The 23,933-nt window shown below is 37.1% G+C and overlaps 1 protein-coding gene across 6 annotated transcripts in view; it reads right to left on the reverse strand.

The window, feature by feature from the left end:
• Positions 1-23,933, reverse strand: part of astn2 (astrotactin 2) — a 295,092-nt gene that overhangs the window by 90,312 nt on the left and 180,847 nt on the right. For 4 of the 6 annotated variants that reach the window (XM_077496750.1, XM_077496751.1, XM_077496746.1 and 1 more), the window contains 4 exons: positions 20,681-20,848; positions 13,262-13,346; positions 12,569-12,643; positions 8,184-8,321 (listed from right to left, as the gene is read on the reverse strand). In XM_077496750.1, the coding sequence (XP_077352876.1) occupies positions 8,184-8,321; positions 12,569-12,643; positions 13,262-13,346; positions 20,681-20,848 (466 nt within the window). The remainder of the gene's footprint in view (positions 1-8,183; positions 8,322-12,568; positions 12,644-13,261; positions 13,347-20,680; positions 20,849-23,933) is intronic. The other 2 variants (XM_077496747.1, XM_077496748.1) reach the window with 2 other exon arrangements.

Here is a 23,933-nt window from a genome sequence, read left to right on the forward strand (position 1 = left end):
TATAAACAGTTATAACATCGTAAATGATGGCGAGACGGACATATTGCTGAGTAGGGAGGATTTCATGGTCTTCTGTCATATTTTTTTACTGCCGTTAATTTGTGCGAAGCGGTGAAGTTGTAAAAGAAAATATCCACTGCTTGTCAACATATTGACTTCATAATAAGAGTTTTCAAACTACTGTTTGACGAACTATTGCAACAATTATAATTTGACACTGTACTAAAGTATTATTTTAAGTATTTTTCGATTGACCTCTTTTGCCTTTTACCTCCTTTTCTACATGTGAAAATATATCTATACTTTATACTTCTTGTATCAACATGTGGCTGCTATTTTTTTTTTAACTTCTGTTGATGAAGACATGACAAAAACAAGGCATAATTATAAAGAGAGGTAAAATCAACTGCAGAGGTGGGGATTCTGTCGAAAGTCCATCGATCTGTCAATGATGAATACCCATTTTGTTGACGATTAATGAACGATGGGAAGCTTTGACAAATTGAGTAAGCATTGCCGGAAGTGATTTTTCATCCATCAATGAAACCTGCTCAGTCCGTCACTTCTTTCCTTGGACTGCACCCTGCAGTAAACAAGTAATTATACTCTTACTAGGTATGCTAACGTCTTCGCACACAATTATCCAAGCATTATTTCTCCTGGCTCTGTTCCAAATTGATAGCTGGCCATGTTGTCGACCTCGAGTGACTACAGACGGAGATGATCATGTTTTCCTGCTGTTGTAAATTCCTCATTATTGCTGCATTTATACAAGCTTTAGTGCTCAGTTTGTTTATTTAACATCAGGCACATTGCTAGACAGCTAAGGGGTCCTTTGGTGCGCCTGTAACGTCAGGCAGGTTATTGAACAGCAAATAGGCCCTAAAAGAAGGAAGTATTGAGTTTGTTAGCCGTGTGCGGTGGTATTTGCGGCAGTTAAGACTGTGGGCATACTATAAGTGCCAACATTAGCAAGAAAGAGAATAGTAACAAACAATGTCAAATGCAAAATGGTGGTTACAAAACATAATCTAGCATGACAGCACTCCCAGCCATTCCCCCTTCGCTCCTGGCTGATTTTGCAAGACCCACAGAATATTGTGTTCTATTGCTATAAAAAAAAAAACATTGAACCTATCAAAAGAAAGATTAGAGTCTCTTCTTTCATCAGGAAAAAAAAAGTATATTTTTCCGCAATTAGCATTAGAATATAGCTACAGTTCATTATTATTCGCATTCCTGTTGAAAACACTGGCAGAAAGAGTTTGTTGCAACATGGCCCTGGCTGATCTCTTATACTCTGCTGCCACCTGCTGGCCGTTTTTTGTAATAACTACCATTGCTTTAAGCCACCTCTTCATGTCAGAAGCTGCATCAAAGCATTCTGTATGCTCTTGCATTAAAAAAAATATTTTTTTGGGAGTGAAGGACAAAGTATTAAAAACCGTATTATACATGTTTTGGGGTTTGAATGAGTTAAGAAGAGGTCAGAGGAGTTACAGTATATCAGTACTCCTGCTGGAAATGGCTCACCAGTTTGTGTGCATTTCCAGTATTCAGAAGTTTGGAGGGCTCCAATAAATGTGGTTTTAGTATTTGTTGCTTATTTCTGGCTCTTATATATGCCAGCTCATATTTAGGTTACCTATAGAGTATCTGAACACAGGGTTTGGAACTGACCGTTCAACGAGATGGAGCAAAATTACAGTATGCATATTCTGTATGGAACATACCCAAGAGATACTGTTTTGTGATGCAATGAGGACTGATGGAAAGTCATGAAAAAAAAAACAAACAAACAAGGAAAACAATGAATCAACCACAGCGACTACAAAATCTGTCGTACCAGCAAAAAAAAAAGAATAAAGAGGCTGTGAAACAACCCTGAACCACCTTAACCTTAGTCTTATTATGGTGGCAAATTATGCCAATGACACAGATTTGCCTCCAAGGGTATCAGTTAATGATTTTTCATGGGCCACAGCAAAGGTGTAGCGGGCTACCATTCCGCTCCAATTTAAAAACTTTGAGGCTGTGTTTCACATTTGTAGTTTGTTTCTCTACTTCGGACTGAAGTGTGGACATTGATATGTTTAGTATGTGGTAACGCAAGAAAGCACAGTTTGCATGTGATCTAAAAGTCATGCAATCTCAGCCTACAGCTGTCAACATAAGAGTGTATTTATTTTCCTCCTAAACGTCTCTGAAGCCAGCCTTTTTGTATTCTTCTACACAGGATGTGTTCAGTAACGCAGTATAGCATTAGCGATACCATCATCAGCTAACAGGATGAAGCAAAGTGTTATTGATATGCTCCGACTAAGCTCGGAAATCGTTATGTGGCCATCTAGTAAACAGATTACACAGTTGACATGTTGCATGCTGGCAGTTTATACCACTCTACATTTGATGTTGTGCTTTTGTTTAACCGCTTGAGAGCAGCACATCATTTTTTCACTGTGTTGTCTATATGATTATTGAAGTTGTCAACAAAAGCTGTGTTTTGTACATTTGTTGCTTAACACATTCATTGCCAGACCAGCAAAAAAATGCATCATTTGACCTCTTTTTCCGTCAATGGCAGTGAATGAGTTAAACATGGTAAAAATCAATGTTGATATAATGTACAGCAGGGGTGTCCAAACTTTTTCCTCTGAGGGCCACATACAGAAAAATAGAAAGCTGCAAGGGCCACTTTGATTTTTTTTTTTAAGTTATTTATTAACACATTCATTGCCAGACCAGCAAAAAATGTATCATTTGACATCTTTTTCCATCAATGGCAGTGAATGAGTTAATTTGTAGAATTTATTGTACTTATTTCCACACCTATTTATTTATTTTGAATCTCATTTTTATTATATCATATTTTTGCTTGCATTTATAATTTTATATATATGTTGTTTTTATTTTTTCCATTTGTATTATTTTGTTATTTCATTTTTTTTACCGGTAATTATATTTTTAAGGCAGTTTTAATTTTCCTTTAATTTCTTTTAGGCATTTTTTAGCCTCCATACTGCAAACAATGTGCTGGAGATTCTACAATATTTGGTGGTGAGGGTTGTTAATAAGAACCAATAGGTCTAAATAATCTGCATGTTGCCATATTTGGGAGCCTTAGTTTGCTTTCTCCCGTGTATGCTTTTTCTACTTTACCTCTCAGAGGAAAACATTTTGCAATGCTTAGGACATATAGTCTTGAAGTTAAATCCAATGCTGAGTTTTCTTAAACAAATCTGCAAAGCCTTAATTCAATCTCCAACGGCTCCCCCAATCTTTTTCCCCGAGAACATCTCATTACTTTGTGACAAGTACGCCGTCCCTTACTCTCTCTCCTGCAACAAAAAAAATATGCAGAAGCAAGAAGAGAGCATCGTGCAAAGTTGCATTTTGAAACTCTCCGATGTCCTTAATTGTGTAGCAACCGTGCAATTTTTCATTTACTTGTGTTTATTTATAGATTATGACCTAAAAACCTCTCGATACATTTCTGGGTTGAACCTATGCTTAGCACAGTAAACAAATAGTTTATGTAACCAAGACAGCAACCGGCATGCATACTCTACTTTTGTACCACTTCACCTTGTCCTTTTTGTTTGCCTTCTCGATACTTGCAAATTCAAAAAGGCAATATGTGACATCCATTCCTTCTGCCAGGACCTCCCCGTGCTGACAAATGACTCCTTAATATAGAGGAAAAACGCAGGCTAGGGAAGGTGCGGCAGGCCAAAAAATAATGACTTTGGCTCAGCTGTGAGGTGCATGCTAACTGGATTCCTGCATAGTGAATTGAAGATAGACGGGATCAATCAGGATATGCCTGTTTCAAGACAGTCCAAATGAAAAATCTCGGCTAGGATGTTCTTTTGTTATCTTATCACATCATGCATTACCTAAACTGTTCCAATAAATATGTTTACTGAAATGATAAGGTCCTAAAGACATTCAAACTGTGCATTATGAGCTTGGCTCAGTGCTATTGACCTCAGTTTGAGCAGCAACTAGTCGAGGGTGCACTCGGCCTCTGGCACAAAGTTAGCTGGTATACACTCCAGCTCACTTCACATCATGATGATAAAAATTGATTGAAATTGCAAGAACATGTGCTGCATTGAACTCGTAAGCTGGAACAAAACAACTATCGAGAACGACCTTATTTCCTTTTCTGCATGATGGCCACGGTCGGGAGGCAGATTGTATTTAATAATAATAATAATAATAATAATAATAATAATAATAATAATAATAATACATTTTATTTGTAATGGACTTCATATTTTAGCAATCGCAAAGTGCTAAAAATGAATTTATTTATTTTTGTATTTATTTATTTATTCATTTATTTATTTATTCATTTATTTATTCATTTAGAAGAGACAGAGGATATGCTGCAGCAAAGTTCTGAATGTACACAGGAACACGATTAGTAAAGACTGCAAATGTGTAATTTTTGTCCTTTCAACCAATGACCGACCACTATAGTATCTCGTCATATCTGGTTTTGAAATGGGAATAGTGAAGTAGAGCTGCGGCGAGTGGAGAAGTTGCCATACAGTGACAACTTCAAAATGTTTGCTTTGTTCTTGTTTACTGCAAAACTGATGTTTGCTTATGTACAAGCACTTTGTATACAGCAACGCCTGTTCTTAAAGCGCTTTATAAATAAAGTTGAGTGAGTTGAGTTGAGAAAAAGGGTATGATAGAGGTGGAAGCAATGACAATTGTTCATTACATCACCATGATGGTAATGTTTTCTTTCTGTGCAATTTAGATTTTATCTTGAATACAGAGCAGTGTCTCAAAAAATGAAAAAATCATGTAAATAGTCCTTATTGTGCCGTTTTTTGAGTAACTTGCTGGAAAAACATTGCACGCGGCCAGCAGAATTAATATTTAGCCTTTTTAGGACCCATTTTCTGTTCAATAACCTGCCTGATGTAAAATGGCACATCGAAGTGGCCCTTAGCTGTCTAACAACGTGACTGATGAAAATTAAACAAACTGAGTACTAAACTAATATTTGCATAAACATAGCAATAATGAAGAACTTACAAGAGGAAGAAAACATTATCATGGCGTGTAGTTACCTGAGCTCTACAACACAACCAGCTATCATTATTGAGTCAGAGCCGGAAAAGCGAATGATTGAAGAATGTTAACCGAGGAAGTTAAGTTAGCATACCTGGTAATAGTACATTTACTTGTTCAGCAAAGTGGGCATCTGTCAGTGTTTCCGTCATTCATCACCGAAACGGGCGTCCATCACTGGCGGACTGAGAAGGTCCGTTGGTACTGACCCGAGTATTGATAATTAGATTGACAGGTGAATCTCCACTTCTGGCAATTTTCTTAGATTTCCTGTCATTGGTTAATCATCAACAAAACAAGCGTTCATCATTGACGGATTGACCTCAATATTGACGGAATGCCCACCTCCGGATATCATAATGTCAAAATTACCACAATAATTACAATATCCAACGTAACACATCTCCATAAAAAAAAAAATTACTTTTCACCCACTGTCGTCAAACACAGCAATATAAACTACATAGACCATGATACTTTGCGCCTCTAAGCCAATCGGATCACACACTGTGCTCTAATTCAAGATGGTGGAGAGCAACAAACCGACTGGTATGGATTTAGCTCAGGTCTTCATTTTTCAGACATAAACACAACTTGACATATATGTGATATATTAATACTGCTAAGAACTTAAAGCTTGAGTATATCGACGAGACAAAGACTTATTCCAGGTGATGTTTCCAAACAGTGGGCAAAATGAGATCAATTCTATTGGAGCACAGTTGACCTCAAAGCATATTCACTGCAACTAAACAGTGACTAATGTACTACTGCTATAAATCTCCGTGCATGCCTCTTGCTTGTGCAGATGATGAATGAGCGAGGGATACTGCCCAAAGTTAGAGCAGTGCGCCGGCGTGATTACAGAGTGTGTTATTGGTGTGCCCCCTGCGCTTGATTAATGCCCCTCGCAAATATGCTGACTGGTGTTGAATATTGTACATTTTCTTAAAAAAAACAAAAACAACAACCACCCAAAAATCTCATTGGCATTGAGGGTAAAAGCAGCAGATGAAAAACCGCAGCGAGATTGCAGATAAAATGAAAGCATGCACATTTTTTGAGATCCCGCGGGTAAGATTTATGTATTTGTTTCTGGTGTCACTCACACTGACTAATGGCACATTTTGATGTCTCGCTTGATCGCACTGAGTGAAGTCATTCATCACGCGGATGTCACGCGGCTTTGGCTACTCTGGGGGTATCTCTTTCAACTGACAAAAAAAATAAAATATATATGCTACAGATGTCAAAAACACCTGAATCAACAGGGGTCGTTTTCTCAAGAGAGAAATAGATGAGACAGAGTGACTGATTGTTTTATTTCTGCCATTATATCAGGTAAATAGAAAAAAAAATAAAAAATTGCAACTTTGGTGAGAGTGTAGATTAAAATTAAAGTGCGGATCTTTGAAACAAAAACAATTGTCACATTTGATACACAATTGCAAACTTTCATCTGCTTTTTTAAATTGTTGATCGTTTGCTGATACTTTTGATGGTAATGTTGCGCAAAATTACCTTGCAAAATTTAGGAAACACAACACAATTTGTAGCATTTCATTAAAAAAAATGTGCAAGTTTACTGCTAATTTCCTGCCCTGTCTATTAGTAATGAGAAATTAGAATACATAAAAATTAAAATTCCCAATTTCTGATATATATTCATAATCAGTCTAATTCAAATAATAAGCCAAAGTAAAATAGGCATCTTTAAGAAACTGCGACAAAAGCACGACTCCCTACTTTCAACATCAACACAACAATCATGTCATAAATAACATCAGACAGTGACTGTGTAAAATCTCCACAAGATCCAAAATTGAAACGCTCCCACAGGACATACCGGTACATTCTTTGGATAATGAGCCGCATTGCATTATTCATGACAGTCTGACAGATCTTCCATTTTACAAGAACTAATCACAATGCGGTGCTACCTGATGTGGGCTTAATAAGTCAATAAAAAGGTCCTTGTGCATTGTATGTAGTTGTTTCTTAAAAGTGATATTATCACATCTCTTATTTAAGTAATCTTCAGTCCGTACAGTAAGGTAGATGAGATTAAAAAATATATAATTTCACTAAATTCCAAAGGCTTCTTGCCCAGCCTACAGTATTTTTTTCTGGTAAATGGCTTTACCTTCATATTCCAGATTGAGCTCATCTACAATAAAGTTTAAACTGTGTAATACATCACACCCAACTTTATCTTCAACTAAGAATGCACCAAGGCAAAATAAATATTTATATTGTGTCTATTTTTCGAGCTATTTATCTTTCAATAGCAAACGACTTTTCAAAATAGAAGCCATAATCATGCAAAGTAATAGTTGCAAAGCCCATTGAAGGTCAGGTTTAACAGCTGCTTCTATCTGTAGGGGGAATTCTGGACTCCAGAGGAAGTATTAAACAGCCTTTAACAAGTTTGTATCTCTGCAATGAATGCTGCCATATGCTGAGATGAATGCGTGCTACTCTTTGTCTTATACTGTAATAAATAGAAAATATGTGTAATGTAAAGGGAATGGTGAGATACTACGGCCCCACAAATACATTAACGCATGAGCATATTTGTGGACATATGCATGCTAAGGATGATGATGATGATGTTGATGTCTTTTTTTTAAATTGTATTTTAAATGCTTTAAGATTCACCTTTCAGACTTTAAACCACCATAAGCTAAGGAGAAAAATATAATAATGACCAAAAAATGTTGACTATGAATGGCAATATTTTTTTAAATTTAACGCAGCAATTAGCTGTAGCAAAATGTTGCTTGTATATACAATATTTGTCTAGTATTTGTTTTTAATACTGTAATCAACTAATAAACAGAATCAGAACTGAAATCAATGTGCAAAAGCCTCATGGAAGAAAGTGGTGCACCAAGGGTTCTGATTAATGAAATATTAATAACAAAAATGTTGATTCTGCATATTTTTCTGCACATCGTTAAAGCATTTTCAAAGAATTAAATTATGGGGTTATACAAAGGACTCCATTGAAGACGTACATCTTTGTGCCGATCCCTATTGCAATTTGTTCAAATTCTTTTAAAGTTTGAGTAAATTTGACGGTTCCGACTCACCTGACCTCTCCCGGGTCTTCGGTCACCAGCACGTCTGTCTTACAGCTGGCGATAGGATTGATGGACAGCTCCACCGGCGGCACCACGAAGCTCTTGCTGACAGGCAGCCACAAGCCTTGGCCCAGACTATAGAGTGATCTGCGTTAGCACAATCACGAGACGTACGTTTCAAGCAAAAAAAAAAACGACTGTGACAAACATGACCATGCGACAGCACTAAGTCGATGTCAAACGGGTACCCCAGAATATGCAGACCATTTACAATGTGGGTGATGACAGATTGCGTGCAGCACAGTCATAAAGTTGAGATTAGTTTTGCTGATCGTGATGAAGTCAAATACCCTTAAACTCATAAAATGTGGAGATTAACCTGAATTTTCAAGGAAATTTGGGTCTTAATGCAGTCAGCACACTTCACTGGACATCATTCAGCCAGCATCAAAATATTAACTCATTGACTCTCAGCCATTTTCACAGAAGCAATCCTGTTCGCTCCCGGCCGTTTGACTGAATTTTGACTGATTTTGCAAGGCCCACAAAATATTGTGTTCAACTGCTATAAAGGCATGGAACCTATCAAACGAAAGATTAAAGTCTCTTCTTTCATCAGGAAAAAAAAGTATGTTTCTATCTGTTTCCGTTCTGCAGCAATTAACATTAGAAGAGAGCTAAGTTTCATCAGTTCTCACAAATCTATTTAACATTCAAAGTTATTTAGCTTTTTTTCTACATGGCTCTGGTTGATCTCCTTTGCTCTGCTGCCACCTGCTGGCCGTTTGTGTAATAACTACCATTTCTGCAACCGTTCTTTGCAGTTGAGACTGCATCAAAGCCTTCTGTATGCTCTAGCATAAAAATACAAAAAAAACAAAAAAAACAATAAAACGTATAAATACGTCTTTGGGACACTTACAACATTAAAAAAGAACGTATTTACCCGTTATTGGGAGCAAATGAGTTAACTGGATGTGCTGTTCGCTGTTCATAGAAAAGAACAACATCATGAACCAATCCCAAGTTATTCAGATTCGAGTAGAAATCCTCAGCACCTAATAGTTTTTGGATGACTGTTGCAACTGTCAATCAATAGTTTGATTTTGGTGGGTTTCTTATTCCTGTTTTTTAGATTGGACACAGCTGGAGTAGGTATTGGCCATATTTTAGAGAACACGGGGCTTTGATTCAGATCCTCTGTGACTGGTATTGCATGTTTGAGACCATCTGCCGGTGCTGTTTAACAAGAAGGAACACTAAGTGAAGACATAGACTGCTTTTTTTTTTTGCTTCTAGCACTAGCCACTGACTGCTTAGATGATGTATGCTTATCACTTGTGATCAAACAATATAGGTTTATGAGTGCTATATCTTTTAGAGTTTTAAATTACATACCTAGTAAATGATTTTTTATAGTAATTATTCGTCTACAACACTCCTAGACTTTGAATTCACAACAACCAAATAAAAATTGGCAAATACCGCCGTGTCTGTTGCCTTGTAACATGCCAGGACCGTCATAAATCGATATACTGTTCATAAAGGTACTGTATTAATGCATTGGAAATTGTGTTTTAAAAGTTGACTGAATCAAGGTAGAATCAAGATCGAGTCCAGGTTTTGGAGTAACTCTCGTTAAGTGTCACATTTACACTCATTGGTGTGGACACAAACACTTTTCTAGTGTTAGATTTAACACTACTCAGAGTTAAGCTAACACTGGTGATTTTGCTGTGTACTTATCAACATATATTAAATGAAAACGGTGCTGCTTTCCCCCCCCCCCCCCTTTTTTTCCGCCAGAAGATGCTTAAGGGAAAAAATACAAAGATTAAAATCTGCAGGAGTCCAACGTGCAGGAGGAAGGAAACAAGATGAGGCCTTGCCAAGTGCATAGAGAGCATGACTAGACTTTCATCATGTGCTGTTTGATGTCTATTAGCAGGTGGGAGACAAACACTTGAAGAAAAGAAAAAAAAACATCAGCTCCGATATTCTGATACAAAATCTTGGGAAAATATTTAATTAAAACCCTCTCAGGTCACAGCCACATTTACCACACACCCTTATCATAATGTGCAGCATCAAAGATGACCCACTTGCCAAAAACGTCTTCTTGGATGCTAAATCTAAGCAACTCACTAGCATCAGGAAAACTATCTAGCCATAACAGACTTAAATATTTCCTAGTAAATTTTCCACAGTGCTATTTTTCCACCCTTGGAGCTGATCCGAGGAAGGCAACTGCTGGTTTCTTCCAAAGCTTCCTATCTGTAAAGCCAAATCCCCGCTGAGATTAAACTCTTCCTTTCAATCGCCTTAGAACTGAAGAACAGGGCGGTCTTCTCCGCCCTCATCTTTACTCTACATACAGAATACGAACAAAAACACTGGTCAACACCTCTTGATCGATGGTTTCATCAATCACAAGTTGTACAAACCACGCCTGAATTTTCAATCCAATTTTACGTTTGGAATTTTTGGAAATGTTACCTGTCTATTACAATGTACCGTATCTCAAGTGAATGTGGATGGTGTTTAAAACTATATTGGGGGGAAAAAAATGGAGGGAGGAAAAATGCCAAAGAATGACAAATAAGTACAATTAAAAATAAAGAACTGTGATAATGTGGTATGCGCTTCCTCTTCTAACTGGGGATTCAGAATTAACCAATCACATTGTAGCGTGCTTTTGATAAACTCCAAATTGAGTTTAGCTATTCTAGTTAGGCTTTTCATGACATTTTTGCAGACACATTTAACAGCGCAAGCCATGGTCCTCGGAGAGCTTCCACAGGATCAGAGGGATCTCGTTTTCAAAGGTATCAGTCAGGAGAAGGATACAAACGAATTTCAAAGGCATTAAATGTACCGCGGAACACGTTGAAGGCAGTCATCATCGAGTGGAGAAAATATGGTACAACACTGACCTTACCAAGAACTGGACATCCCTCTGAAACTGATGAAAAGATTAGATGAAAGCTGGTCAGAGAGCCTGGCAAGAGGCCGACAGCAACATTGAAGGAGCTTCAGGATGTTCTGACATCTGTCTTTTTTTTTTTTTTTTTTTTTTACTTTACATGTGACAAAAATCTTATTTATACGACTGGGCTATGGGGTAGGGGGTGGCGGGAGGGAGCCTTATATTAAAATAAATAAATAAATAAATACATAAATAAATAACAATAATAATAATAATAATAATAAATAGACTTGAACTCTCCCAAACATATGCTATGGTCTAATGACACCAAGGTTAAACCTTTTAGCAACAATTAAAAATATATATATGTTTAGTGCTACTAAAACAACACTCATCACCAAAAGAACAGCACTGTGATACGCAGTGATGGCAGCATTATGCTTTGGTGTGATTAATTAATTAATTAATTAATTTATTTATTTATTCTCCACCCAGAACTGCGGCCTTATTGGGAGGTGGAGGGAATTATGAAAAGTTTTCGATATCGTGGTCACCGTCACGATAACATTTACTTGCAAGTATGCAAAAATATCAAGAAAAGCTTACTGGAACATGTTAAGTTCATTTGGAGTTAATCCAGTCCTTCTCAAATAGCGGGGAGGTGCGATGCCTGGGGGTCTGTGTGTGATCCTAGTTTTGTTTTTGTTTGTTTGTTTGGTTTTTCCCCATATCATCACCCTCTTAAAATAATTACCTAAGTCATTTTGTTGATATATATTTTTTTGCATTAATCATCTCCTCATGATGCAAATTCTTTGTGTTTCCTAAAAAAAATCAGAAAAAAAGGACTTGGGCAATTATTTAAAGAAGGTGTCAATGTTAGAATAAAGTGTAAAAAAAAAAAAGTGTAATTGTACATCCACTACAGTAGGTGGCAGTGGAGCTCTTACACTCTGATTGTTTGTTTCTTTAATATTACGGATACACTCTTATGCACAGGTGTACTTAAAACAATTTCTAGGAAAAAAAAAATACTATTTACAGTTGTGATGAAGAATGAATATAATTGTATATGATTGCTAAGTTGAATACTAACGACTGCTAACCGAAATTTTACTACAAATTGCTGATTGTGGCTTGAGTCAGAACACATCTACTGAACAATGTAGATGATCCTATCATGAATGTGAAGTTTAGTAAAAAAAAAAAAAAAAAAAAAAAAAATGGAAACGAATTTGAATTGAGCCATACAGGGCCAGCATTTAGGCTGTTTGGCCACACCAGAGGGCCCATGGTGGGGGTAGGACTGCACCCCAGCAAGAGTTGCATTATCGTATCCAGCTAGCTGTGTCTGTTCCTTTGCAGGCATCGTGATGCTCCATCACCCTCACAAACAAATGCCAAAAAACAACACACTTGCGAATCGGTCAACGGAGGTCATGCAGTCGTGAGACGTTCCGCGACTCACCTGAAGATTCTCTCCGGGGCTTGTTCGCCCGTAACCAGGTCGTAGCCTTTCTCAAGGTTAGCGTACGGCCAAGGACTTTGCAGAAAGAAGGAGAAGGATTGATGTCATCACACGAGTACACAATTTACTGTCGCAGATGGAACACGCTTTATGGTACCAAAATAAAACAGGCACATCAAAAACTGTGTTTGCACGTGGCTAAGATTACCGTCTGTCACCGGCCTTCCAACAAAACGGTGAATGGGAACTCGATCTGAGGCTGGACGGGATCCAGCAGATGACAGCCAGAGGTGAATGTCAATGTGAAACATGAAACATTGTCGCAGTTTGCTGCTTGGCTCATTTGACTTATTTTTATCCCGCCGCTGGGTTCATGCATGTTTTCCAAGGTCAGATTCAAACACATTTCAAGAACTTTTATGAGAACTTAAATTATTTTCCAAATATGTGATAATGTAGCCTTCCATCCCAACTAGCAAGAAATTTCGAGCTTGTTTATGTAGCTTACATTTGGCCTCTCCAAACAAGTCAAGTCAAGTCATCTTTATTTATACAGCAAGCAAATGATACCAAAAAAAAAAAATTTAAAAAAATAATCAATTTTATGCCCAGTCTTTTGGTAGTATATTTTTTTTGCAAGACGAGTCTGCATGTAAGTAATGAGGTGCATTTCCATGTGCAGGCAGTACTTACCCTTCATTCTGACCCCAGTCACTGCGAACACAGAGGTGTTTATGGACAAGATCCGGGGAATAGCCGTCGTGACAGCTGCATTCTCCTGAGACGGAAGGAAAAAGAGGCAGCATATATTTGTTTATTGTCAGCAGCTGAATAAATTACACAGTAGAACTTAATTTCCCTGCTTCAGTTTGCCACAACAGAAACATTTGTAAAAGCTCAGTTGATGTAATTCACCATATTCAGGAGAAAAAGCCTTGATATTCTCTAATGATGATGAATATAAATGCAGAATAAAAAAAAAAAATAATTGAAGAACTAAATGAAATTAATAACTGTATTACCTAAGCTAGTATCAGTCCATTATTGATAACCTGGCAATAGCCAGATTGATATTGCGTTTCACTCAAGGGAGTTCTCTGCAATATCCATCTGATACCTCTCCACGGTAATTTGCTCGGGAAAGGCTGGACATTCTGTACAATAATTCGAGCTGATTGGACGATGCGGCATTGTACACATTTTTTTTTAACCAATCACGGCCACGGGTGCAAATTTCGTCTTTATTCTTACCAGCTAGAAATCCACGAAGCGCCTCTCGCTGTTCAACATTCAACAAGGAAACGGTGAGTAATTCTGCAAGAACAGAATCAATAGTAGCGTCCTTTCGTCCATGTTAGGTCTGTTTGTTAGCGCCGGCGTCGGCTTCCTGATTTCAACATAGTTGCATATCCCGCCCCCAAACACAATGTTGCTCTGTGATTGGTCCGAACCAACAATGGATATTGGCGGGAGCGGTACAAAATGTATTCTCCGGGGTTTGTGAAGTCACAAATACCGCAAGAATTCATCTTGCGAGAGCAAGGTTACATTATTGGTTCGTTGGAGTAAAAATATCTTCAGGTGTTTTTTTTGTTGTTGTTTTTTTACGGTAATGGTATGACAAAATACAGAATTTACGGGCATAGCTGGCAATTAATTGGCCAAAGGAGCCACATAAGAAATGAAAACTGGACAGGCAGCACTGAAAGATAGCTAGATAGCTAGCTAGCTTGGCAGATAACTAGCTAGCTAGTGAACGACGGACGGACAGACAGATGGGCAGACAGACTGACAGTTAGTTTGGCCCACTACTGGAATTTTCCCTAGTCTGTTTTTGAAAAATAGTTGCTAGAGGGGTCCGAAAGTCCGTAAAATATAATGAAAATGCCGCTTAGTTAGCAACCCTGTAGACAAAAGTCATAACTCTTGATCGCTAGTACCCACCACACGTGCTTATTTTGCCACTACGGGTAGGCCAGCTCTCTCATGGTACACACAAATAAAAAAGTAAATAAATAAATAAATATTAAGGGGAAAACAGGAAATTCGCCAAATTAAATATTCAAACAGTGCATAATGTTACAGGGATTTTAACTTTGTTTTTAATCGAGTATCACGATATGGAGAAGAAAAAAAAGTCCAAACTAGGAACAAAGAGAACAAAACTAATGTAAATAACATGGTTTAGATTAATTTTGGTTCCCATTTACGTATTTTTTATTATGTTCAATACCCAATTTTCAGAATTACAACATTTATATTTATTTGTTTTATTCTATTCAGTGCTGTATATAGTTTTTATTTTATTTCTCCCAGCCTATAAATAAAAAAATAATAAATGCTACGCAGGATTCATGATGCCTTTCAGGAAGATGGCATTTGTAGAGTCTTAGGTCAGATTTCGCGAAACCCTTGACTGTTCTCAAAATAAATGGTGATTGCCGCACTCACTCGGCCCGCTTTTGGAGGCACAACGGTGGAAAAATGCGTAATGGCCACGCAGGCAACACCATTCACATTTTATCACCTGCTGTTTAATAATTTACTGGCTGAGTTTATAGGCTCTCCGCTCGCTCAAGGGGAGACGTGGCAGCCATATAGGATGCAGTTAAAGAGCGGTAACAAATATTCCGATTGCCCTTTGTCTGGTAAATGGTGCCTTTCTGAAAAGCAACATAAGCCGCAATAAAGTTTGGAGAAGGCAGGATAATAGTTGCACCCAAGACAGCGTTCCAACTGATGAATAATAGCTGCTGCTTGCAAACCATCAGTCTTATTAATATGATCTGTGGATGGACTATGCAGTAGCTAACTGAAAAATAGACCTTTAAAAGCCAAATTTATTGTTTTTTTTAGGATTGTTATTTTGACAGCTCTTATAAATCTAAATAAATACTTGTTGAATGTTTTTTTGTCGCTACAAATGACAATAGAAAGTGACAGACTGTTATGTTTGTGAAAATAAATAAAATAAATCATAGAATAGCAATATTACGAACAAAAGATAAAGGGAAAATATAATAAATACTAAAAAAAAAAATTCAAAGGAGAAATATGTTTCTGCTGTCTCAATTCTCCTAGTTCTCCGTGACATGCTTCTGTGAAAATAAACACAATATCATGAATCACAGCATGCTTTTAAACCTGTTTTGAGGAGGCAATTCTGAACTACTTCTGTTGCGAATAACGGGAGTTGGAGACATCCTTTCTAATTAGAAAAACAAAGGAAGCAAGGAGGTTCACATGTCTTTTTACGAGGATACTTATGATGATCGATGCCGCAATATATTCTTCCTTAGTAGGGCGTTTAACTGTGCGACGGAATGGATTGGCTAATAATGGGGACAGCTCATCGTAATAAAATGATAACTGAAGTCATCACATTATTAAGGCGACATCGACGCTGTAAAGCACATGAAGTTCTGTATTTAATTGCTAGCGCCTGCTCTGGGGTGATTGCATAATTATATGTTACAAGTGACGACAGCACATACTGAATAGGCGTGATGATGTCTCCATTACGCTATTACATAATAAGGGGAGGATAATCAAATTATATATATATATATATATATATATATATATATATATATATATATATATATATATATATATATATATATATATATATATATATATATATATATATATTAGGGGTGTCAGGCGATTAAAAATTTCAATCAGAATTAATCACATAACTTAAATAGTTAACTCATGATTAATCCTTATTTTTATTTCTGTTCTAAATGTTCAAGAAAAGATTTTTTTTAAGTTTTCATACTCAACAAAAATGGATAAAAAACAGTTAAACTAATATAAATATGGCTGCATCTTTTAGTCATTGATACAGCAATTTCATAATTCATAAAATTGAGTTAAAATTAAAAAGATGTACTGAAAAAAATGAGTGTGATATTGATTTGTGTTGGTCATTTTTCTGCCCCTAGATGGTATAACTGCATTTTTTAAGATGTTGGTGACAGCTCATAATAAATGCATGAGTGCAAAATTTTGACTGGACGTCTCTGCTGCGTTGCGAGTGGAATGAATGCTTACTTTCCAAGTAAGGGACGGTCATTAATTGTGCGTTAAAAAAATTAGTGGCGTTAAAGGAACTCAAAATTAACTCAAAATTAATGCACTAATTTTGACACCTCTAATATGTATATATATATATATATATATATATATATATATATATATATATATATATATATATATATATATATATATATATATATATATGTTTTTTGTTTTTGTTTTTTTGCTGTTTTTAGTGGTAGTCCAGTATTTTCTGCAGGTCAGAATGTGATGATGTCCGTCATTATGGAGTAATGGGAGACACATTTATGTGGTATAAATATTCACAAAAATAAATGAAAACACCCTATTATAGCCTGGACATAATTTGAATTATTATACTGCTGTAGAATATCATTGTATGATGTTTTTTCAGAATATGTATGAAGCAATTTTAACCTACTGTAATATGTCACTTGCTAAAAAGCTTGTTACTCAAATGAAGTTGCAAAACGGCTGTTAGTGCATTTATTCGTCATAAATATTGAACACTTTCATTATTTAACATTGTCGGCCCCGACTGATTTTAGACCCTATTATTGGGACAATTGCAAATACACCTCACATATAAGGATAATCTTATAATAGAATTTATTAGACAAAAGATTGACGGGCGTTTTACGTCCTTTGTCTGGAAGGGGCAAAATCATGACAAAAACAGCTACATGACTTTTTATTCCAGCCTTTCCTCAACATCATCGGTTCAGAATTTTCAGAGAGATATTCTGATTGGAAATTAATTGTTCATTTACACCATAGTCTTCACAGTACCTTTTAACAAGCATCACTGACGAAATAAAGTCAAACTCCAGTCCCTGTGGAACCCACTCTCACCACGCATGGCTAATTTATCTGCCATTTAACATTTCCACCATCTGTTCAGCTCAGATCAAGAGTTACCGTCGCCCGTGTTGTCTCGAGAAGCGGCCGGGTGTGTGTTCATCATTGTTTCGTCGTGATTGTGAGGAACGCTACATCGCTGTGCTGGCAGAGGACACACCGATGGAAATAGAACGCTCTTGTGAAGAGCACCTTTAATTTTCGCTAGCGGACAGATTAGGTCATTCCCCCAAGGAGACGCAACGTACTTGAGGGCAATCACTCATCAAATAATCTTGCCGGCGAAAAGGACAGATGAAAGGGGAAGTAAATTGGGAGAGACAAGGAGACCGGGCAAGACAAAAAGCATTAATACAAGGAGGATCTCCGAATGTAGCAAGCTCTGATAGAGTAAACGACTTCTAAATTGAATTAGAGTGATTACTGTGCCCGCTACGTATAAATACACAAGAGGAGAACGGGGTGGCGATGTAGGAGATCCTTAACGCAGCACAATCCACAAACTCCATCGTTGGCATCTTGATGCGCAAGGATGGATGTGAGTATCTGTTGCTCTAATCCATTATGCATCAGCCTTCAACGTGCCCTTGACCACGGTGACATTAATTCACATACATTACAGATGTAATCCATTCTAATGAGCTTAGAGCTTGGCGTAGTGGGCACGGAACGCCAGCAGGAGTTACGCCACTCAAGCGACGACATGACACTCTGCACTCGGAGCTTTACTTAAAGTCCTTTTAATGTCAGCGCAAATATGCTCAGAAAATGTTTGACTTGCAAAAGTGTGTGATCAGGAACCATGGGAATTTTTTTCATACCCGACACTGTGGAGCTTTTTTTTAACAACTGGAACCGGAGAACTTTTTTTTTTTCTTTTTCTTTTTTATCCGTACCCTTAACTTTTTTTTATTTTTATCCGTACCCTTAAACCATTGACTTTTTTTCAGACCTAAAATCATGCATCTCCATGAACCTTTTCTTCACTCATTCACTCCCAGCCTTTTTCACAGAAGCAGTCCCGTTCGCTCCCGGCTGTTTTACTGGATTTTGACTGATTTTGCAAGGCCCACAGAATATTGTGTTCTATTGCTCTAAAAGCATTCTTCTTTCATCTGTTTCCGTTTTGCAGCAATTCATATTACAAGAGAGCTATGTTTCATCAGTTTTCGCAAATCTATTTAAAATTGTAAGTAATTGAGCTTTTTTTCTACATGGCCCTGGTTGATCTCCTTTGCTCTGCTGCCACCTGCTGGCCGTTTGTGTAATAACTACCATTTCTGCAACCGTTCTTTGCAGTTGAGAGGCTGCATCAAAGCCTTCTGTATGCTCTAGCATAAAAAAAACAACAACAACATATAAATACATCTTTGGGACACTTAGAGCATTAAAAAATAAAACGTATTTATACGTTATTGGGAGTAAATGAGTTAATAGCCTTAAACATAATTCTTTTATTCACATACAAAACCATGCACTGTTTTTATACTCAAAACCAGAGTCCTTTTTTTTTTTTCATGCCGCTAAGCCATGCCCACTTTTGCACATCATCCCTGTGCCCGCTCTGCAGGCATGACCAATCAATCAAACCACTTAATTCTTAATAGTTGGATTGATCGCAAATCGATTAGTCATGCCTGGATGAGGCACAAGTATGATGTAGTTATGGCCCGTGGGAAATAATTTGATCAAAACATTTAACCCGCTCGCCCAAACTACTCAACACTGGATTACTGAATCATATTTTTCATAAAATGAGCATGGTTCAAGAAGGACCATCTCCTCTAACCCCAAAAAGCCCCTGATAAATGATCAATTAATCTCTGATTTTGTCACTACACAGGGTGTTTTTGAAATCAATGGTTAAAAAAAGTTGTTTTTTTTGACATTGTGAGGTCCAGGATGCAATTAAGACAAGACCAGGATCACATTTTGAAGCATCAACTAGGCTAACTAGAAAAACAAGTTTAGCAGCACAGCTTAGCCGCAAAACTTTATTGATATTGACTTGTTTTTGTTGCTTGATTTCAAAATTATTTCGACCATGTGCTAACTTGCATTTTATCTTAATTCACTGCAACAGCGAAGTCCTAAAAAATGATGCAAAATATGGTGGACAAACTATGTTGGGAAATTTTGTGCTACAAAATCCCAATACGATGCTAGGGATGTTCAATACCACTATTTTCAGACTGATACCAGTAGTACTCACCTTTAGACCAGTCACTGATGCCGATACCAAATACCAATACCACTTGTGCATAAAATTTTCCAAAAAAACCCAAACAAACAAAAAAACAATGACAGTTAATTTGAAAGACCGCCAAAAAATTACATGCAATTAATAGCAAGTTTCTATTCTTCTAATTTATATTTCCTGATCATAAAACATAAAATTAATAAAAATTTTAGACCCAAGTGGAACCGTCATAACATTAACCCTGTAGCGCATTTGAACTTTTCTAACTCTGTTGGTAACCAAAACAGCAGCACCCACCAGAGCAAGTCATCAGTATCTCCAAAGAATGAAAGTGTGGAGTCTTAAAGTGCATTGTAAACAAGTTAATTGTGCAGTATTATAGATGAACTTTCATTGCATGAAAACATGATTGCGCCATAATATTGTGTCTGTCCATGTCTGTTTTGGGTTCTAGATTAGATTATGTCTATTTTTCATAACATTCATCTGTAATAGTCCTATTTATGTTTTTATTTATCTTCACTTGCCTCAATTTTCCCAAATGTGTACAAATAAAGGCTTGCCTACTATTAATGAACGTATTGTATGTAGGGATGTCACGATAAGGGCAATATCGTGATATCGTGATATTAAAACTGCCACAATATCGTCGTCGTCATGTTCACAATATTTAGAAGGAACACATCTGTTAAAAACGTCAGGTTGATTTCCATTTGTGAAGTTCTAGCACACTCTAGTGGCTCGTTTATTAGTGCAATTTAATTTTCATTAGGGATGTTTTGGCTTTCTATGTTTAAAATTATGCTAATTGTCAGATGAAGGGGAACCTGATTTGTGATAATTATCGTATCATGATCTTCTTATTGTGATAATATCGTATCGTGATGTTTGGATATCGTTACATCTCTAATTGTATGTTTGTAATGACTTGATGCAAACCACAATCTTGTGTGCACGAGCCAATCATTGCGCTCATGTGTGCATTCACTAACCTGTGGCCTGGTCACAAATCTGCTCGCAGGGGTCGGTGGTCCTCTGCCCACAGTAATCTCGAACCCACTGCGTCGACGAATTGGTCTGATAGTACAGGATGAGCTTGGCTGGGTTGAGCCAGTTGGAAACGTCCAGGAAGCTGCCCATACCCACGACGAAACTACTTCCTGTGTAAGAGCGCATTAAAAAGTGAAGACAATTCCTTGATTTCAATCTGTAAGAGTTGTTTAACCCATTTCAACCCTTTATTTTCATGGTGCATTGAAACTCCCCTATGTGTAGACCGTATTTAAATGAGAGCCCTATAATACGTATATTTATGGGACCTCCTTGATAATTGCAGTCGAGAGACCGTGCTCATTGGCACTGAGTTACCTTTCTTTCTTATTACTCCCGGGCCAATCATTAAACTCTGATCACTGAACAAGATTATCCTTAATTGATGCCAACGACTTTTACTTTCAATGAAGGCGCTGAGGGGGATCGTGCCGAACATAAAGATTCTTTTACAGCGACATATCACTGTCAGTCGGCGCCGGCCAAAGAAAGTAGGCTGGCAGAGGCATTCAGAGGGAGTGCACGTCGCTGTGTAAAGGTCAATTTAAAACCTATTCCAGCGCCACAGTAGGACACAAAAGGTAGCGATCACATTAACATTCTCTTTCAAGTCATGGAAGGATGAATACAGATGGTGGCACTAAAACAGTCGCTTGAATCTAAATGTAAAAAAAAAAAAAAAAAGTGCAAGAAAAGTTCCCGGCTTGTGTTTTTTATCTGGCAAACACATTTCGACACAACATTAACAGGCCTGCCGTGTTGCCTTCACCTTTGCTTGTAGCAATTATTCCTCCACGCTCACACTGCATTCGGACGTGGGTGAACACTCGCTCTGCGCTCGGTCAAATGTAAACAGCACCGTGAAGGGAATAGTCTGCCATGTAAACGCCATCCGCGAAATGTGATCTTATATAACGATAATGGCACTTGAGATTGGACTGTTAACAAGTGGAGTGCAGCATTTGTGTTTGTTTGTCCATCCATATGTTCGAGGATCAGATTCAGGGAACTTCCTGTTTAACAAAAGATGATGAAAGACGGTACCCATTTCAATTACGGGTGGCAGGTGCTGCTTCCGCTGGTGCTCGTGAAAAGTTTTAAAAGCCCCTGGAGCAATATATTTGTGATTATTTTCCATCTGTTTGTTAGCAGGTCACTTCCTAGATCATGAACATTTATGCAAGACCCTATACGTTGTGTTTTTGTTTTTTTTAATGGTGAAGTACAGAATGGTTCTATTGTGACTGAAATTGCAACACAGGGCTCCAGACAGCCCCCAAGTGGTGGCATTTTACTCCAAAAATTTGAGACAGTGCAAGTGAATTGTCACCTTTGCAACCAGTAAATTTGCCAAATTTTACTTGAAACAAAAATAAATAAATACATTGCAATTCTCGATTTATTTTTATTTTTATTGTTGTTGACAAACATCTGCTCCACACTTCGGCTCATTCATCAGGAATATAGTGAAAATGAGTGGAGTAAATATTTAACTGAATATTTAAACCAGAAGTCAACCCAAAAATATTCTTTGCAAAAATATGTTCTATGCACCCATACTAGTTTAAACATGGTATTCTGATTAACATTTTGTTTTTTGGAATATTAGTTATGAGATAACGAGCAATCACGGCTGACCTCTTTTTCTTCTGAACTCAGTCGTGATTGGTCATTGGTAAGAAAGTGGCAAAATGGCCGCCGCCTATGATGGATAAAAATGGGTGGATTTTGATGCTTAACTCATATTCCACAAATGCAATATTAATCATAAAGCCATGTTTAGACTATTGGGGGCACATATAACATATTTAAGTAAAGAAAATTTTGGGGTTGACTTTATCAAAAAATGTCAGTTTCTTAGCAAAAAAAAAAAAAAAAAAAAAAAAGTTTGTCTGGAGCCTGCAACAATATAATTTTCCGCAAGACAAGTTTAAGATTTTGTGAAGTGAAATTTTTGTGTTTGTCCATCTAATTGATAAATGGTCACTTCTTTGTTCATGAAAAATTATGTAGGACAAGAATGCATGATAATGACTTAAAAAGCAAAAAGACAAAAATCATTCTATAAAAGTGAAAAACACATAATTGTATCACATGGTAGCATAGCAAAATACTTTCTGGTTCACCAAAATTTCTGAGTAATAGATGACTGGGTTTTGCTTCAAATTTTTATATGAGCTTCGGCAAATGTGCCACGCCTCCAAAACGTGTCAAGGTAAATTAAATTATGATATTTTCAAGTAATCATGTAACCTTTGGAATGCTCCTACTTGGCAGAAGCAACAAGATATTGTTGGGAAAATTGTTCAATAGCCAGTAGATATTGTTGGGTAATCCATAATATACAGTAATGGCCGTAAATATGAAAATATAGTGAATTTATTGCATCATGTAACGTTTACATGGTGGCCATTGAGCACATAATTGTTTCCAAGCAGAATAAACACAAAACTCTCCTATCTATACAGACTAAAGCTAAGCCAGACAAGGCCATTTTCTACAAGGCAACTGAACAAAACAGCCACAGCGTCTCATCAGCTGTTGAAAAGACGAGATGGAGTTTATTTTTTTTCTGAGAGAAAATGGAAAAAAAGAATCATCACAGAAGAAGGTGGGAAGTGTTATTGTTTACAAGCAGAGTCAGTGGCTCTCCTAAGCAACAGCAAGAAACCATGCACTGGCTCAGTCAGATTGAAAAGTACCACCAAATGTTTTTAATTAAAAGATGATCAATTATATTTTTCATTCAACACGTACAGTATACTTTCAATTCCATTCAAATTAAATTATAATCAATTGTATTTCTGCATTAAAAAAGATAAAGTCATATGTTGGTTGCTTTTTGATTGACATCTTCAATTTGTGGAACATCCAACCCATCACAAAAATAACAAGAACTTGGCAGAGGTAATGATGAGGTATATTCAATTTAAAATGGTGTTAAGGAAAAATATTCCTTTCTCTTCGTCCTCAACCTTTTTGGTTTTTTTTTGCTTTTACACATTCACACAGTGCTTCTTTTGTTCTTTTGTTGTTGTTGCCATTCTCGTGCCTGCTATGCCGTCACGGTCCATTAGTCACTCCTGTCGAGGTTTGTTGTTTATACCGATACACATCCTGATCACTTGTCTCCTAGCTACCTTCCATCACTCATTATTTCCCCACGAGAAAGAATTCTAGAGGGTGGCTCACATC

Source organism: Festucalex cinctus, chromosome 15, assembly GCF_051991245.1.
Source record: "Festucalex cinctus isolate MCC-2025b chromosome 15, RoL_Fcin_1.0, whole genome shotgun sequence".
Lineage (NCBI taxonomy): Eukaryota > Metazoa > Chordata > Actinopteri > Syngnathiformes > Syngnathidae > Festucalex > Festucalex cinctus.